At 42.1% G+C, this 18,474-nt stretch overlaps 1 protein-coding gene across 1 annotated transcript in view; it reads left to right on the forward strand.

Annotated features, from left to right (window-relative positions):
- Positions 1–18,474, forward strand: part of si:dkey-288a3.2 (protein phosphatase 1 regulatory subunit 37) — a 34,458-nt gene that overhangs the window by 5,974 nt on the left and 10,010 nt on the right. The window contains exons 3-10 of the mRNA XM_037977760.1: positions 5,942–5,984; positions 7,550–7,650; positions 7,845–7,964; positions 8,354–8,501; positions 11,537–11,692; positions 11,892–12,004; positions 13,805–13,946; positions 14,163–14,329. Of these exons, the coding sequence (XP_037833688.1) occupies positions 5,942–5,984; positions 7,550–7,650; positions 7,845–7,964; positions 8,354–8,501; positions 11,537–11,692; positions 11,892–12,004; positions 13,805–13,946; positions 14,163–14,329 (990 nt within the window). The remainder of the gene's footprint in view (positions 1–5,941; positions 5,985–7,549; positions 7,651–7,844; positions 7,965–8,353; positions 8,502–11,536; positions 11,693–11,891; positions 12,005–13,804; positions 13,947–14,162; positions 14,330–18,474) is intronic.

Consider the following 18,474-nt stretch of genomic DNA (forward strand, 5'->3'; position numbering starts at 1 on the left):
GGGGGGGGATGGTAGACCTGGTTTCTGTTGTGTAAACAACAGAAGCGCTATGGACAACGTTGGCCCTGTGTTGTTGCTGTTTTTTAAACTTATGGGGATTCTCCTGAGACTTCAGGAAGAGAGGTGCAGTGGAAGAAATGCTCTGGATGCCACCATTGTTGCGTGGAGTAGGACAGCTGTTATCCGCCGGAGATTTCAGGCTTTACAGGCCTTCAGCTGGGGGACAGACGGCAGAAACGTCGCAGGGTAAGCTAACGCTGTTGTTTATATTCCTACCTTCGCTCTTTATGCTTGCATCTGGTCACACCCACGACCAATGAGTGAACAGAAGCTAAACTTGCGCTGCCCACGAAGCAGGGCTGGCCCGGCTGGCCCTACCCTGAAGCAGGGACCAAAGAAGCAGGGCCGGCCTCGAAAAAAATGCAGATGTAAACGTGTGCAAAGCAAGCCGAGTAGAGTGGAGCCGGGACCATTAGGGTCCGTGTAAAAGGGGCATAAGTGGCTGAAATGAGCTTCCTCCATAGGGTGGCATGGCTCAGCCTTCAGTCAGGGTGAGCTTTGTTAAATAATGAAAAACAATCGTTTGTCATTCATCAGCTTGAGTTAAACTGACAGACTGATTCAATGTTTTCAACCAGGCTTCAAGTGAAGCATTTTCCAACCCTCAGTTACAAAAAGGGCTTCCAGATTACAGCAGCTTTAACTGTGAGTTTGTATTCTTTCTGTGATGTTTGCAGAGTAAGCCTGGAATTAGTTGCATGTTGGCAAATCTTTTAATGAATAGCTTAGTGGTTGTTTCCCTTGCAGATTATTCAGTTGAGTGGACTGAAGAGAAATCAATTACAACAACTTAACTTTCATTATTTATCCCACTGCAAAGGGGGAAAAAAGTGACACGAATATAAGCCTGCCTTAAATTCAGGGTCAGATTCAATTCCCACAAATGTTATTTTCCCGGGATAAATCCCTCCGCGGCGGGAGGAAGGGGGGAAAAAGGAGAATCCCTCTAGAAATGAAAAAGACAAGAGAAAATGTGTTTTTACAGACCACCGCTGCTTTCTCAGCTCTTTTGATTAGCATTAATGTTGCACTGTGGAAGTCTGTTCTTCCACACAAACACCCTCCCTGCCTGTGTGAGTCTTCCTTTCTTTTAAATTAAATGCATGCTGATTGTTATTGCAGCACCCCTCCCTCGAGTGGAACAGTCGAGGTAAATGTCACTAAGTAAGTGCCACACTATTTTCCTGGCTGGTTGTTAAAAGCGAGGAGGTGGAGGAGCGCCAGGCTTATCTGGGAGCAGCAGGAGGACCGGACATATGTCGCTCCTCTCATTACGGGCCGATAACGGGACACTTAGTGGCACATTTGAAACGGCGTGGAACGGCGATCGTGGCTGGAAGAGAAGCAGGAAGTGCAGGTCGGGATGAGGATCGCCACAGGACACAAGCGTGCTTTATTTAAAACACACAACCTCCACAGCCTTTATGGTGCAACACAATTTCCCTAAATGCCATCTGGGAAACAGCGTGCAGAACCGAAAAAACGGATAAAACCTCGTCTATGTGTAAAAGAGTCTACTTTCCATGCTCTGTGCCTAATTGAATTGGGAACAGTTGCAGTTAAACTGAAAGGCATGTGTGATGCACTATTGGTGGGGCACTATTAGTGTGAATTGAATTTCCACGCTTGGCTGAGTGGAATATGAGTGCTGTTGTAAGTGGGATAATATTACAGGCCTGGACTCACGGAGTGGAGAGGCTCCGTCACCGAAATGACCACTTTTTAGACCAAACATCTGTCAGCCGACGGAAACCAGGTTTTAAAGAAAGATTTAAACGGACTCATGTCAGACTATGAGCTCAAACATTAAAAAAGGTTATCCTGAGCTAAATCAAACCGTCCCTCCTGTAGTTCTCCACATGCATTATTATGTAATTCAGAAATGTGGGTATGCATTCAGTGTAAACAAACCACTATCCTCGACAAATTTAAATACGTGCCAATAAATCAGCACTGAACCACACACACACACCGACAAAAACAAAGATGGAGCAGAAACCAAAAACATTCGTCTCTTTGTTCCTTTAATAATTTTAATTTAATACTTTTTGATAATGGAAGCTTTGATTTGTTTTGACAAAAAACAAAAGAAATGAATTGAAATTTTAAGAGTGTTATGATTAAAAGTAAGTGTCTAAATCTCTTTTTAACGCTGTATATTTTAGTGTCTGCAGCTTATTTTTATTTCTGGATTGAATTGAAAATAAAATCCAAGTAAATGTGTGTGAACGAGGACTCCGACGGCCGTTCAGCTCAAGCTGCTTCTCTCCGACTCGAGTTAAATTCATTCCCAGGATTTTTCACAAATTCCCGTTTTGATGTTCGCTTCCTGTTGATTACAGACTCTACGTTTTACATTTTCATTTTAACACAGAATCAGAAACGTGACGATCATTTCAGATGGTTTCTTTTTTTGTTTTTTGGCTTCATACAAGTTAAAAAACAAAACCAAAAACGGAGCAGATTTCATCTCAGAGTGTGAAACCTGCAGAGCTGAATCTGAAATTCAGCTGAGAGTTAAATTATCACAAACACACACATCAGAGCGCTGCAGCGTCTCTCTCTCTCACACACACACACACACACACACACACACACCTCAAGCAGTCAGCTTTGCATGTGTACATTATTTTTGACTTCAACCATTTAAGAGGACAGTATCTTTGACACAAAGTGGCTTTAATTAAGACACCAAACGGATCTGAAAACAAAAAAAAAAACACTGCACGTCAATTACTGTTTTATTTTTTGCTTTTAGATCTTTCATTTTTTTAAAATGATAAATGAAGTTACTAATTTTGTCTGAGCTCTTTCTAGACACTGCAGCTTTAATTGCTAATTGTTAACAGCAAATGAATACATTTGCATATTAATTAGTTCCCAATTTACATTTTTAATTTGCCGCCTTCAAAGAGTGGGAGATAAAAGGTTGTGTTATTTTAAATTATTTATCCTTCAGTGCAGAAAAGATGCTGAGAGGAAAATGTGGGGGGGATTTTTAACCCCGAAGAGCTCTGAAATACACGAACACATATAAATAAATATATATATCACTTATTTTTGTCAGTTAATTAAAGGCGAAAAGAAGGAAAATGGTGCATTTAAAGATATTTTAAGACAAAGCCGTCCAGAGAAGCAGAGCAGCTGAGTGAAAGCACCACAGAGGATTTCTGCACAAGTCAAGTTTGGAAACCAGATTTGTTTTTCTCTCATCTTTTTTTTGCTTCGTGTTTGAATGCGTGTGTGTGTGTGTTGGATGATTTGCCTTTTATCACTCCATTTTGTCCTCTCTCCCTCCTGACACATCAATTGATTTGGCAGCCGGCGCCTTCGGTTTCCGTCTTTCACCACGAGGCAGCAGCGAGCGCAGAACAAGTTCAGAAATTCATTAAGATGAAAAACAGTCACCACTGTATTCTTTCTGAGGAGGAGGAGGAGGAGGTGCAGCATATGTGTGTGTGTGTGTGTGTGAGCGCTGCCTTTGGATTCGTGCCAGAAGACAGTTTTCACAAACCGGACACCAGCGCACGCTGACTGCTTTTTTAATTGATTGTTTTTGTGACAAACAGGTGAAAGAAATCCACCTTAACTCAGGGAAAAGGAACGATGAGCTTCATTTACTGTTATTCCTAAAAAAAAGGCTTTTAAAAGACTTTTGTTTTTTGGTTTGTAGAGCAACATTCCCAACAAAGAGGCTCAAACCTGAAACCTGGTAATGAGGCCCAAATTAAAATTCAGCATCATTGTTTTCATTTTCTGCAACTTACTTCCTCATGCTCCTTTTAGCAAGTATTTAGCAACTTTTAGCTTTAAGCTAGTGTTTTGCTTTTATCTCCGTTTCAGCTTCTTCGGCAGGTTTTAGCTGTCCTTCAGCTCGTCTTTCACAGAAACCTCCGCGGACCTGGTTTCTGTTTCAGTCTGTGTTTCCTGTCGGAGACGTCATGTAGGCGTTGGCCTGGAGAGCGCCACCTGCAGGGCATCAGGTTTATCGCAGCAAAGAATTCGACCTTCAGTTAATCAGCGTCGAAATAAAGAAGTAAAACGAGGCGTTAACATGAAAACTGCAGATTGGATTTTAATCATAAAGATTTATTTCTAAAGAAAACTGATAATTTTTTAATTTGACTATAAAACATTTTAATGTTTGTTGTTATTATCTGTGTTATAAAATCTTAATTGTAGATGCTATAACAAAAAATCAGCAGAATTCTGACGAATAACAAATTTCAGTTTAAATACATGTAAATTATCTCAGGGTCATTAATGTTCTAATTTGTTTCTAATTAATTTTTTTTCCCCAGACTCTTATTCTTACATCTTCTGTGTAAAAATTGCATCTTACATCAAATTATTAGTTGCATAAATTTAACAGCTGTAGCTCACATTTTACTCAATACTAAACATTACAAACATTTTATTTATATACATATAAAGAGAGAGATAAAGTTCTAAGTGTTACTTTAATCCTTTATTTTTGCAATTGTTTTAAACTGATTGACTTGATGATTTTTTTCCCCCAAAACAAGAGTAATTTTGAGACATTTTATGATTCGGATGGGTAAAAAGAAAAAAAAAACGACAAGTTTTGACCTTTTAATGCTGACAGAAAGAGAGAATGAATCCACCAATCAGATCTGTGGGTTTAACCTACGTACAAATCCACACACTGTAGAAAATCCACGTTTCTTACACCAAGTCGTATTGAAAATAAAGGCTTTGTGTTTAGTTTTACTATAAAAAGCTGAGCAAAACACACAGAAATAAGAAGATATGAGCAATATTGTTCCTTAAAAATATGTAGGTGTGATTTGGGAAGGGGTGATCTATTTAAATTTAATTTTTTTTAGTAAAAGTGCCAGGTAAATAACAGCAACCTGAACCAGAAATCCTGCAGGTTTTATTTTTGTTTTCTTGGCGCAGACGTGCAGTTCGACTGTTTGTTTGGACGGATAATTTTCAGGGGTGAATTCAGCCTCGTTGCGGTTACACACCAGCCTTTTGTTCACATGAGAGAGCAGCTTCTGTTGCATCGATCTCGTTTCTGTGTTACAGCTGCCGTCCTTTACGAGCCGAGCCGTCCTCGGGTTTTAAATCAGAAACTAATGTAGGGACGTGTAAGGAGAAAACCGGAGGTGTGTGTGTGTGTGTGGACACTACAGGACGTTTTAGGGCCACGCTAGATCTTTTATCATTTCAGCTCATGAAAACAGAGAAACTAATCAGCTGAAATTGTTCAGTTCGGATGGAGATTTGAGCCTAAAAACAAAAACTTCCGTGTTTTTAATTTGTACACTTGTGGGGCCCCCTGGTGGAGCCGTACTGCTTCCACAAACTGATAAAGACAAAAACCCAAAAAATCCCCAGAAATAAAAAAAAGTGTTTCACAGGAAGTGGAAGCTGCGTTTAAACTCCAAGGCTAAAATCCTAATTTAAATCAGGTTTATCAGTAAAACCGACATCAGTCACAAGCAAACGGATCCTGCCAGCTCTTAGTTATGCAAAAGATGCTTTTTAAAAATCTGTCGCCTTGTTCTGCTTGTCAGTGTTCTCCACCACCCGCACAGATCTGCCACCTCCGGTGATTGATGCAGTCAAATTAGATGTATGTGGAACACTGGCTCCGGCAAATGAACACATCAACTGATGACCAGCTGTTTCTAATTATTATACACTGGTTAATTAGGACGCCGTGTCACCATCAACGGCGGCGGTAAACTGTGTGAAATTCATAATTCATACCCCGGCGTCCAATGAGGCTCTGCCATCGAACCGCCACGGTGGATGGAGAGGCCGTGCAGACGCAGAGCAGGGAGGGTGTGTGTGTGTGTGTGTGTGTGTGTTCGCGCCTCTTCCTCACACCTCTCTGTGTCTCTCCCAGCAGGGTGTGTGTGGAGGTGGCACCGTCGAATGTCTGGATCTCAAAGGTAAGCTGAGCACCTCGCTCCGTCCTTGTTCAATTCGAGTTTCACAAATTCAAACAAAGTCTGATTGTATTAAACATTTAAAGCCCACATATCTGCCTGAAAGTGTGTTGATTCTGTTTAAAATAAAAAGTAAAGATTTGGAAGTAAATCCCGTTTTAAAGCCTCCAGGAGAGACGGAAACCACCTGTAATATTCTGTTGAATTGTCTAATTGATGTTTCTGGTTTCTGTGTTTGGGTTTGTCCAATTATTCTTTATTTCATTTCTAAAATAAATGGTTTTGTTGTGGCTGTAGTCAGCTTCTCCTGCTGTTGAGTCTTTGGATAATAGCAGCTCTAGTTTCTATTTTTGAATTTTTGATTTTTTTCTCCCATTTATTGTAGTTTTTTGATACTGATCACCAATCATTACAGGGTGATTCAGGGTGTTTTTGAAGTGACGTTCTGTTAAATAGTTATTAACAGTTGTTACATTATCACCTGTGACATCAGGGGGCAAAAGTCTTCATCCAGGCTAGGCTAATTGCTAACCAAACGAGGGCCTGTTTATAAAGCAACGAACACACCAACACGAAGGAATGCTACGTTAGCTCATATTAAAGCTGCACACTTTAGCATCCTTTCCTTCTTTTTAACCTGCTGGTTCGTACCTCCAGCAGTCAGTGAGGCGGGGGACACGCTGGACAGGTCAGAAGTCCATCACAGCGTTGTGTCGCTGCATGAATGTGACCCACAGAAACACTGTTATCTGCAGATGGTGCTGAGGCTCCTAATGCATCTTATAGGTCCAAAGCTTTACTCTTTTTGACAGCAGAAAGTCTTTTTGCACTCATAATAAATAAGTGGAATGGTTTCTTTCTTGCAGCCCAAGTCAATCATGCACCAACCAAACGTACAAAAAAACTTGTTTTCCCATTTTTCCCATTTTTCTGCAATAAACTTTGTTTATTGTTAAATTTTGTGGTCGAACCGTTGCCCCAGGACACCAAAGCCTTTAACTATCATCTGTGTCACTTAATAACCTTTAATGTAAAGTAAAAACAACTGATAATTCCTGAGTAAACTTCATGTATAAAGTTACTTTCTCCCGAGGAGAATAAAATAAGTTGTTAGGTCTCTGGTTGTCCTTTTATTTGTCGTTCAGTTTTTTGTTTCACGTTCAGTGTTTGTTTTTGTTTTTTTTTAAGAGTTGAAGTAATCTCCAAACATTTATCAGTTTGAGGATTTAAGCTGGTGTATACAGGTATTTTTATTGATTGCTGTGGTCTGCAGGCAGACAGTAATCAATGAACACTCGAGCATTCACATCTCGGAGGTCCAATCATGAAAAACTGCAACGATCATCATTATTTCTCTTTCTGCCTTTCTGATTAAGCCTCAAAACTTTTATTAAAAGAAAACACAAACAGGCAGATAAACTTTGACGATAAAGGAAGTTGTTTTGTCCTGATTGTAGCTAAAATACTTTCTTTTTTTTGTTAAAAAAGGCACATTTAGAGGTGTGCAATTTTGCCTGTTAGCAAACAGCCTCCCAATTATCTTGGTTTGATTGCTTTCCTCCATCAAGGTGAGCGATTAGACCACCGCTCCTGCGAAGCTCTGGAAGTTGTCCTGAAATCGCTGCACTTTGATTTCATCAGTCTGCAGGCAGCCCAACTGGAAGAAAATGTGAGTTTTATGAGCAAAACTTTTTTTTTCCTCTCTTCTTCATCTTCTAGTTCCAATACAGTTTCATATTCAGACCTTTCCTTGTATCAGATTAAAGTTTTTTTTCGTCTTCCCAAAGAAACTTCATAACATTTCTGTCAAATTTAGAGCCCTGCTTTCTTCATTTTTCTCCTTCGCCATGTTCTCTGTTCCAGGGAGGGTCGTCCTTGCTGGATATGATTTTGTACTATGAATCTACAACATATCTTGACGTTTCTGACAACAACAGTATGGGAACATCGGCTTGGAGGGCCCTCGCTCATTTGATAAAGCAGGTTGGCTGACGCGGTGGAGCAGTAATCTTTTCGTGTAGGCTTTCTCGCAGGGATAATGTTCGTCCTGGAAAGTGAGTTTGGGGCGCATTACGCGAAGAGAAGATTCAGGACCGAACAAACAGGGTGAGAAGTCGTCGCACTGCAGACGCCGGCGGGAACACTGTGGATTTAATGCGGCGTCACGGAGAATATCAGCAGATAAAACTGATAAGATGGCGCCTCTCGGGTCACTGTTATCAGGGGCAGGTCAGGACTCTGGGTTAGTTTGTCAAAAAGAAACACAATTCCAGCTGTTTGTGTCGACAGTTTCATGATTAAAACACATTTAAGACAACTTTACCTGCATATACACACAAGGTTTCAGGTGAAGGTCTGGTGTTTTGTTTCAGAGTGTGCGTCTGTCCAGGCTGGATGTGTGTAACGTGCCCGTGGTTAACTATCCGCTTCAGTCTTTAGCCAAAGCTCTGCCGAACAGCCGGCTCAGAGTTCTGCACCTCCACAACGCCCAGCTGAGCGGCATGCCGCTGTTCACACTGGGTACGAAGCACACACACACACACACACACCAGAATCAGCTTTACACTACATTTTATGTGCACAATAAAACGCAAGAACAAATAAAACAATGTCAGTTTAAAACGGTGAGGAGCTAAATTAAAAAAGAACATTTTTTTAAACTACAAACTACTTTTAAATGTTTAATAAATCTGAATGAATTTTTAAATGAATTCAATTAAAGGATGCTAAAACCTTCTGTTTTTTGTCTTCAGTCTTTAACGAGTTTTCGTGGTGCAGCAGGGACCAAAAACAACCTCAGATTTAGCTTTTACCGAGGTCGAAGCGTTTCTTTTATCCAGGTTTTCACCTCCTGGAAGCAGTTTGTGTCTTCCTGATCCTAACGGCTGGTTGATTTTTGAATCATTAAGATAAAAAACTCTGTGGCCTAAATTAGATCCCTGAGGTACACCATAAGTAAACTGGACAATTTGCAGATATCCAAATATCTCCAAAAAAATCGATTTTTGCACAATTTTTGTGTTGCCATTAAATCTCCAACAGTGTCAGACCTGTGAATTTCTGGCTTAAGGATCAGATTTGTGCAAGACTTTGTAAAACCACATCGTGTAAAATCCACATCAGAGCCTAAATTAAAAACACTGAGGCGGTTCTCCTATAAATCCTCGTTTTTTGGGGCAAAGTCCCGATGATTCAGGTTAGTCAAACTTTTAGAGCCACAGATTTCTGCTGGGTCTGATCTTTGTTTTCTCTCTTAGAAACATTCTTCATTCAGATCAGTTTTTACAGCATCCTCTGTGTGTGTACAAGGATTCATGTGTGTGTGTGTGTGTGTGTGTGTCTGTGGTGCACGGTCAGCAGGACCAGATTTTGACCCGTGACCGTCTCTGCAGGTCTGGACCAGGATTAGAGGCCTAATCTCTTACCTGCCACTTTACGCATTGCTGCACATGTCTTTGAAGGAAGTGGCAGCCAGGACACATACACACACACAGTGAAGACTTACAGAAACACACAAATTAAAATACATTACTCTCTGCTGAGTGTGATTGATCGCTTTTGTTGTGTCTCTCAGCTGTCTCGGAGAGGAGGAGAAATGTGTGTGTGTGTGTGTGTGTGTGTGTGTGTGTGTTTTGGGGGTGGGAGTGCAGACAAGCATGATGGTCATGTGACCACAAATAAATTGAGTGTAGATGCAGACACACAAACATGTATAAATGCATTAATACGCTCACAAGAAAACACAAGAGAGGTTGATTGAGTGCCGTGCATACATGGTGACACACACACACACACACACACACACACAGGACACGATGGGATGATATTATATTGTGTGTGTATTATATTGTTATTATTTCCTGACAGTTTCAAGCATACTTTGCTACTTTTAGCTTGCAGTTAACTGGTGCTTTGCTAGTTTTAGCTACTCTTATGCTACTTTAGCTTTTAGCTACTTTTAGCTAGCATTTGCTACCTTTGGCTTTTACCTAGAATTTTGATTATTTTAAGCTTTTAGCCAGAAACAATCAGTTGCTGGGGAAAAACCCCCCAAAAATATTACTTTTGCATCCAATTTTGCGCTGCTGAAAGCAGCGTTTTGTAATTTTTTTAAAATCGTATCATTAAATCTATTCATATAAAGGAGAGAAAGCACAGGAGATCAGAAACAACAGAGAATTATTTTTATTTTAAATGGTAGATTTGTGAAGTGTAAAATCCTGTCAGTCAAAACTCTGCAGCGTTAAAATGCCAAGCGTGTTTTTTTACTTTATGCTTGCATTTTGTCGTATATCGTTATATTCAGTCCTGAACTGATGGGATGATGGATCAGTTTGTGTTTGTGACGCTTCATGTGGACATAAAAATCCAATCTGAGCCCAGCGCCGGTCGCCTCCTCTCAGCTGGGAGCAGAACAGACCCAAATGGACTCAGTATGCTGCCCACTCTTCCCTCCACATTTTCAGATGCTTCCTGGATCTCTTTGATATTTTCAGCTCTGACAAACCCCCCTCCCTCTCCTTCCACTCACTCTGCCCCCACCATCCCTGCCTTCATGGGGCCCGCCGGCCACCCTCCTCCTCCCCCCCACATTCCAGCCCAGTGGGGGGCCCAGCTGAGGATCATTGCCTTCGATCGGAGCGGATTGGGCACTCGTGGTGGACTCGGCCAGATCAATCCCACCGACTCCACCATTTGGTTCCCACTGAGCCTGATGACAATGTTGGCATTCGGCATGCAGCCTGGCGGGCCTGATCAAATCTGTGGCATCGATCTGGGTGGAAGGGCGGCGAGAGTCCAGAAAACATGGACACAAGCAGATCACAGAACAAATTAAACAAAAGACACAAAAAAAACACATGAATACATCACACCTCAGCAAAGCATAGCTCAGTCTGAGACAGTCAGGAAAAAATGTAATTCAGAGTTGGTTCTGGAATTTGACAGGTGTTTTTATCACCTGTACTCTATTTTTTTGCTGTTAGATTGTGAGGAAGGACCACTTCTTCACTTGTAATATATGCTGGAGACTCCTGCTCTGCAAGCAGTTTTAGATCATGTTCTGTTCCTCCACAAAGGTTTCATTTTTAAGGTTTTCAGGACACAACAAATCGTTTTATTATAGTTAAGGGGTTAGGGCCTTTTGGCCCAGGGTTAGTGTCACCTCAGGGTTTAAGAGGTTAGGGCCTAAATTAAATTAGAAAATATATATGTCAGTTATCTGTGGTAACAAATCTTTGTATCCAACTCACCTCTCCGCTACTGAAGCAACTTCATTTCTTATTGAAGTCAATTTAAACCAGCTGAAACGGTTGAAACCTTTCATTAAATGAGCCCTAATATCATGTAGCATAATCATAGCTGCTTTGTTCCGCATTCTGTCTATAATCACATATAAAAACGCAGCCACCAAATAAAAACGAGGACGCTACACAAACAGAAACTCTTAAACAAAAAAAGGAGAGACTTGTTCCATTAACCCAACGGTGCCATTGTTTCAGCAGATGTTGCTTTCTGGTCATGGTGACATCCATTTCTTGTCTTGCTGCCTGCAGTTGGTGCCCTGAAGACAAACAGAGCTTTACAGGAGCTCCATTTAACCAACAACCTGCTGAACAGCTTCCAGGACGCCCTGCAGCTGGGGGACCTGCTGCGATACAACACCACCCTGCAGACTCTGGAGCTCAGCAACAATGCTGTAGCAGATGCTGGTGAGAAGCTGGAGTTTGTTGCTTTTGTTCTAAGTTGCAAACCTGACCAGCTTAGGCTCAGCCTGAAAGCGTTTTGGCTTCAGACTTGACCGGTTTGTTCTAATCTGATAATTGTACGAGTTTTCTGAGCTCCTGCGCTGACACAGCTGCAGCATAAATCTGCAGTGAAGTTTAACAGAATGTGTTGGTGGTTTTTCAGGGTTGGAGGAGCTCTGTGAAGGTCTGTCGAAACAGACAGAAGGTCTAAAAGTTTTACTGCTGCGGAACAACCAAATCACTGTGAGAGGCATGAATCATCTAGCCAAGATTCTGGTGAGGAACCGGCACCAGGAACACTTTCATTTCATGCTCTACCATATCTTACGACCAAATGGGGGAAAAAAAAAGCTGTGATGTCCAATCCTGGTCCTTAAGGGCCACAGTCCTTTATGTTTTTAATGTTTTTCTGCTTCATTAACTGAAAGATAGGCAGACTTCTGCCACATGCAGGACAGTGATCCTCGAGGCTTTTCATTGGACCAAGATTGAACATCACTGTTTTAGAGGATGGTGATTGTGTAACCATTCAGTTTATTGTTCTTCTTTTTTCTAACAACCTAAGTTTCTCAGCACAAGCATGAAAATATTTACAGACTTACACATCTGAAAAGTTATCCTTGTTCTTTCCAGAGGAAACAGAGTAAATTGACATCTGAAGTGATTTAATCGCAAAACCGAGTCGATGTTTCGATCTCTGCTCCCAATGTTTGAACCTGTTAATAGATGGTACTGGTTCTGATACAGAAATGGAAAACAACCCATCAGCTTGATCATACAAGTCATGCTGGAAGAGTTCACTAACTTCTAATATCCATAAAAACAACAAACTGATTTCATTATAGACCAGGTCTAACAGAAACCAAACCTATTTTTTGAAAACAACATGAAAATAGAACAAAAACTGAGAGGAATGTTTCTTACTTAATGGATGGGAGATACCTGCTTTCCTCTCATGTACAGAGAAAATCCTGTGAACTCCCTCCTCTGAAAATATCCCGCCTCCATGCGCCTTCCTCAGACTCTCAGAATAACCTTCGTGCCTCCTGATTGGCAGGTTAAACCGCACCTTCCTGTCATGTGAGGGGCGATTGTGGAAGTCAGGAGGGTAGAAATTAAAGGTCTTCCCTGTATGCGCTGCAGTGTTTGATTCAATAATAGATGGAACCTGCCAGCTCCAGGCCATAATGACCATAATTAGACTGGTAGCTGGTCATGTGGATTATGACGAAGAGGAAGGTGGTGTTTACCCTGTCTGCTCCAACTTTTTCTTGGAGAGCAGTTGTGGTTTAAGTCCTGATAACGATGTCCAGAAATCTTTTGTTCTTTCATGATTTGGGGTGAGACATGTCATGCAGAGCTCTTGTTGATTTTTTTTTTTGGTTTTGGTTTGTTTTTTGTTTAAAGTCAGCATGTCATGTGTGAAAGCATACTGTGTTTTTGGTGCTTTCACACTTCCACCATCCTCGCTCAAACTTCTCACTCCGACCCCCCTGGGGGTTTACGTTTGACAGCTTTCAACCACGCAGTCGCCTCTTTAATTGTCTGCTATTATCCCTCGTGCATATCCATCCGGGATGCTCTCCCTGCCTCTCGCCACGCGTCGGATGTGGCGGCGCCTCTGTGTGCTACAACTCGGTGAGGAAAAGGACTGGGGGAGGAGGAGGGGGGGAGCTCTCAAGTGTGTTTGTTGTCACGGCGGTGCAAATTAACTCAGAAGAAGACACTCTCTGGGTCTGTCAGTCGCCTTCCTGGCTTCTTTCCACCCCCGTGCTCCATTTCTCTTCAGAGCAGTGACCAGAGGAGGGTGGCGAGGCAACGGGACGCAGCCAGTGGTGGGCGTCATGTTCCTCTTCAGATAGCACGGGCCCCTCATGCCCCAGACACCCCCGGCTTCATGCACCAACTAATCAACCTTAATGTTAATATGACTCTGGAGAGAGAAAACAGAAACTCTGAGTGTTTAACTTGAAAAGGAACATTTTAAAAAAGAAGAAGAATCACATCCGAATGGAGATAATTCAGACTTCTCAGTCCCTCCGCCCTCAAACACGCTCTGAAATCCTGTTTCTGCAGCCGGGTCTGAAGGTCCTGCAGGTCCTGGATTTGGGGGAGAACCTTCTGGGTAACGAGGGGATCCAGTTGATCAGGGAGCCTCTGATGGTAAACAGCTCGATTCTGCAGCTCAGCCTCACACAAACCAACATCACCTGTGAAGGTACAACCGTGCAGCCATTTCAAGTTATTTATTCATTTTCTGCAAAAATGCTGAAAAAAACTCAAATCAGAATATTTATCTTCATGTATTTTTATGGGGAAAATATTTGTAAATGAAGTTAAATATATTTAAAAAAGCTCAAAGTCTGCAGAAGTCCAACATTACGAGACTTTTCTGCGTTTAGCTTCCTGTCTCCTCTTCGTTTCTCCGGGGAAGGTGCCGTGGCGCTGGCGGAGTTCCTGGCAGAAAGTCGTCTCATTCAGAGACTGGACCTCCGTCAGAACTGGGTGAAGCTGGGAGGCCTGATGGCCCTCAGCCTGGCCCTGAGGATCAACCGCTCTCTGGAACATCTGGATGTGGACCCCATGCCTCCGCAGGAACAGGTACATGGTGCCGTAAGTTTGTCCCAACATCTCATCATCACATGGGGCTTAATTTGGGTTTGAGTTAGATTGAAGGAATTTATAAAGCTTAAAATACCTGCAGAGGTCAGACTGTAGATAAATCAGAAAATATTCTGAAATGTAAAATAACTTTTTTTTGGGGGGGGGACATTATTTGATACCCATATATGACTGCTTTTCCTCATAAGGTGGATGGATTCACTTCATAATTACTTTAAAAGTGTCAGGTTTTTGTTAGTTATCTTTGTTGGTTTCCAGTATTTTTCCATTCACTTCTCCTCAGTCTGTCTCTTCTCTGCCACACCCATCTCCACCTGCCCCAAGCCTTGCAATCATCTCACCTGTGCCCACTTCCCCTAATTGCCTCCTGTCTTTAAAACCCGGTCATCTCCTCCACTTACTTGCTGGTTCCTTGTCTATTGCCTCCTGGTCTGTTTGTTCCTGATGTCTGGTTCTGCTCGTCTCCCAACCACGTCCGTTCAGTTTGGTTTTAGTCTTCTTCTTGCTGCCAAGTCAGCTTTTGTTTTTGGTTTTCTTTTATTTTAATAAAGTCTGCACTCTGGGTTCACCTCCTTCACCCCACATCATGACAAAAAGATGATTATTATCATATTTTAACCAAATGCAAATCGCTCGCCACCTTTTGTCCTCCGTCTCATGTTAGAAGTTATAGTCATTTTGGTCAAACGTTGAAAATAACATCATGCTCAGTCTCATGCAATATTGCAAATTCTCTTGTAACCTCTTACAGTTCATTCAGAGTATGTGTTGAGGATGACTCTCAGCTACTACCACACCAAATCTCAGCTCAGTATCTGCAGAAGTGACTGAGATATATTATATCTATGTTTGTGTTTGCGTAGCTGTAGCTTTAATGGGGTTGACCCTAAAAGCTAATCAGTTGCAGATGTACATCCACGGATTTCAATAAAATAAGTCCTCCGGTTCATGACATATTTTTCTAACACAGGCATGAGGAAAACCATTATTGCCTTCGGTGGTTGTGATAATCAAGCTAATATCAGAGCACGGGGACAGCTTCGGCCTTTCAGCTCCGTAGGACAATAAATTTAATTGTTTGTTCGGATTGAGAATTAGGGATTTTGGTCTCCTTCAGACTTGACGTTTGCTGTATTTGTGATGTTTTCTGTGGCTGAAGAGGCCTGAGGAAAACGACGCCATAACTTTAATACACGCCCCGGCTGGATTCACAAAATAATTACCCACACTTGCCATCTGTTTGTCATGATTTTATCTCTGCTGACTTATTTGCATATTAAAGCATTAATTAAAATCTCCAAGGAAGGGGATGCTTACTTTAAAATTAACTCTGAAGGCAATCTGTGCGCGGCTTCCAGAGCAGTTTTATTTTTGTTTGCAGTGGTTTACTGTTTGTCTGCGTGTTGTTTACACGATTAAGTCTGAATTTTATGAAACGCCTCCTCTGGCTAAAGTCAGGCGAAAAAGATGTGCCAGATTCTGGAGGATGTTTCTGTAAATGTGTGTCATTAAAGCTGGGACTTCATCTCCTTCCTCACTTTTTTGGTCTGTCTCCCCTTAAGCTGCTGAGAAATGTGATTAGCATTTCTGCCGTTGTTGCGAGTCGGTGTGGCTGGGCATTTTAAGGGAGTTGTAATAAGGGAATTTTTGAAGCTGTGGCAGTGTTCGGAGCCACACAGATGGGATTTGTCTTGCCGTGGCCTATCCAGGTGGGAGGAGTGATGATCGTATTAAAAAACCAAATCTTTCCATCAGAAAACAGCGGGTGGCCAGATCAAGTGTTCCCGCTCGTTCACATTCCCCGGGTCACAGAGGAATACGTGGAAATTCGGGGGAAAATAAGAGATGGAGGGGGTGACGCGGACGCCGATGTTCGGTTTGTGTGTTCCTACATGTGTGTGGTTTTACGGGGAGGCAGGGGGTGATTGAGGATGCACATATTTAGGAGGCGAGAAAAGAAGGTGGAAGGAGGGGAGGAAATCTGGGTCCTCTCGTCTTTGTTTACAAGAGTCAGAGTTTTCATGTCTGCTCCATTTGATCAGTGGCCTGTTTGCTGTTAATTATTAATTATTTACTCGTTTAAAATATTCATGCTCCCTGGCCCTGGTGGAACGCAGCCTGTTCAGAGGGGCAGCTTCTCTCTGTAGCCACTGCAAGTGGGAGCTGTTTATACATCCTTATCAGGGGAGCGAGGCGAGCTAATGAACCGAAGATCCTCTTCATCACAGGTCGGACTGTTTGATGCCTAAATATTTGGCTTTGGATTTGTCCGACGTGAGCGTCCTGTTAGCAGAACTGTTAGGAGATAAGGCGGCAGAGTGAATGTCACATGTCTGCAGACGCTTGGTGACTTATTTCAGCAGTAATGTAGTAAACAAGCCATACTTGTTCTGTCCCATCATGACCTTTAACCTTTAACCTGCTAACTGAGGCCTCCAGGGTCTGGGAAGATTGACAGCTGTCTTAAATGGTTTCCACTTGTGAATAATATTTCTCTGTGTAGAGCACACGTGTCAAACTCAAGGCCCTCTAGTCTGGTTCAGATCGAGTCTCTGATTCTTATTTTGCTTAAAAAAACTGAGCCTAATTAGTGAAGTTTTCTCTGACAGCGACTTAGAAGCCAACAATATATAGTTTTAATTTCTGTATGATCAGGTTTTTGTCTGTTTTAATGTTAAAACTTCATTTAAAAGCTGAGTGAGGCGTAAGAAATGACTGCTAATGATGAGCTTTTTGAAGTTTAATCTATTTGTCTGTGTTCATTAAAGTCTGTTTGCTCTAAATTCTGTATAATCTGTAACTGGGAAAAGGTCATTGATATTTCTATATGAATGATTTGACATAATACATCTAAAACTAATTAATTTATGTCATTTTTAACAAATATTGATTGTGATTGGCCCTTGGCCAGGACCAAATTTTTAATTTTGGCCCCCTTGCGTAACTGGGTTTGACCCCCCTGGTTAGTTTGGAAATGAACTTTAACCTCTCCCTGATTGATGGGCAGCAACAGTTTCATCTCTAAGGTCATTGCTGATGACCTCAGCAGTTGCAGTTGTTTTTTTTATGATCAGTATTTTCCTCTGGAGTCTGTATCCACGGGATGTTTTTCCTGTGGAAATCCCAGCAGCTGTTAATTTCATGGTGAAACATCAGCTGTGTCCGGTCTTTATCCAACACTGTCAACTTTTCACACCTCGGCGTAGTTTCCCGCCTGACTGTGAACAGCGGCTGAGAGCAGAGGCGTGCATTGGCAGATCGGTGTGAGGAGCACGCAGCACGCGGCGGCCTGTCTCAAGGAGCGTGGATTCATGTCTGAGGAGTGAGACGAGCAGGTCTCCTGGTGTGCTTCTGGATGCCCGTCCTGTCCCAGCAGGGGACGGCCTGGCCATGCGTGCAGACGGGGCTCACCATGACACTGCTGCTCAGGAGAATCATGGGAAGGAAACAGCAGCCAGGCAGAACAAAGCTTGCAGCAGCGTCTCAGAGGGCAGCTCTGGACTCAAACTTCTCCCAGATCAGTCAGGACCCAGGCAGGAACACAGAGGGTCTGAATCAGCAAAACAGCAACAAAGTTAGGATAATCTGGTAGCAGAGCTCAGGTGTCTTACAGTTTTCTTCATGCAAACAAACAGAATCATAATGAGAAAACTGTGGATTGCAAATAAACTGCAACACATTCCTGAAAACCTAGTTTTTGGTGTTTGTTGGATCCCACAGATCTGGACTTTAAGTCCTGCTTTCGGTTAAATGTAGATATCCAGTCAATATCTCCAAACCCTTCAAATGTTTTTACATTTCTGGACAGTTTAGATGTTGTTTAGACATCTTTTTACCGCAAACATTCTTACTAAGTACACAATATTTAAATAAATAGTTTCATAAATCACTAAAAATTGAAGAAAACAACTTAAAAAGCTTTACCAGCACTTAGATTTGTATTCCTGTCTGGACAATTTGACCTATTAGTTTAAAAAACCCAACAAAGTGTGCATTCAGTTCTTCTTGATACCTCATTCATGATGTTCAGGTGGAAACCAGAAGAGATGGAGACTCATCTGACCAGACGTTGGATCATGGTGCAAACTGCCCCCCCCCCCCCCCCCCCCCCCCCCCCACCCACT

This window comes from Kryptolebias marmoratus, linkage group LG10 (assembly GCF_001649575.2).
Source record: "Kryptolebias marmoratus isolate JLee-2015 linkage group LG10, ASM164957v2, whole genome shotgun sequence".
NCBI lineage: Eukaryota > Metazoa > Chordata > Actinopteri > Cyprinodontiformes > Rivulidae > Kryptolebias > Kryptolebias marmoratus.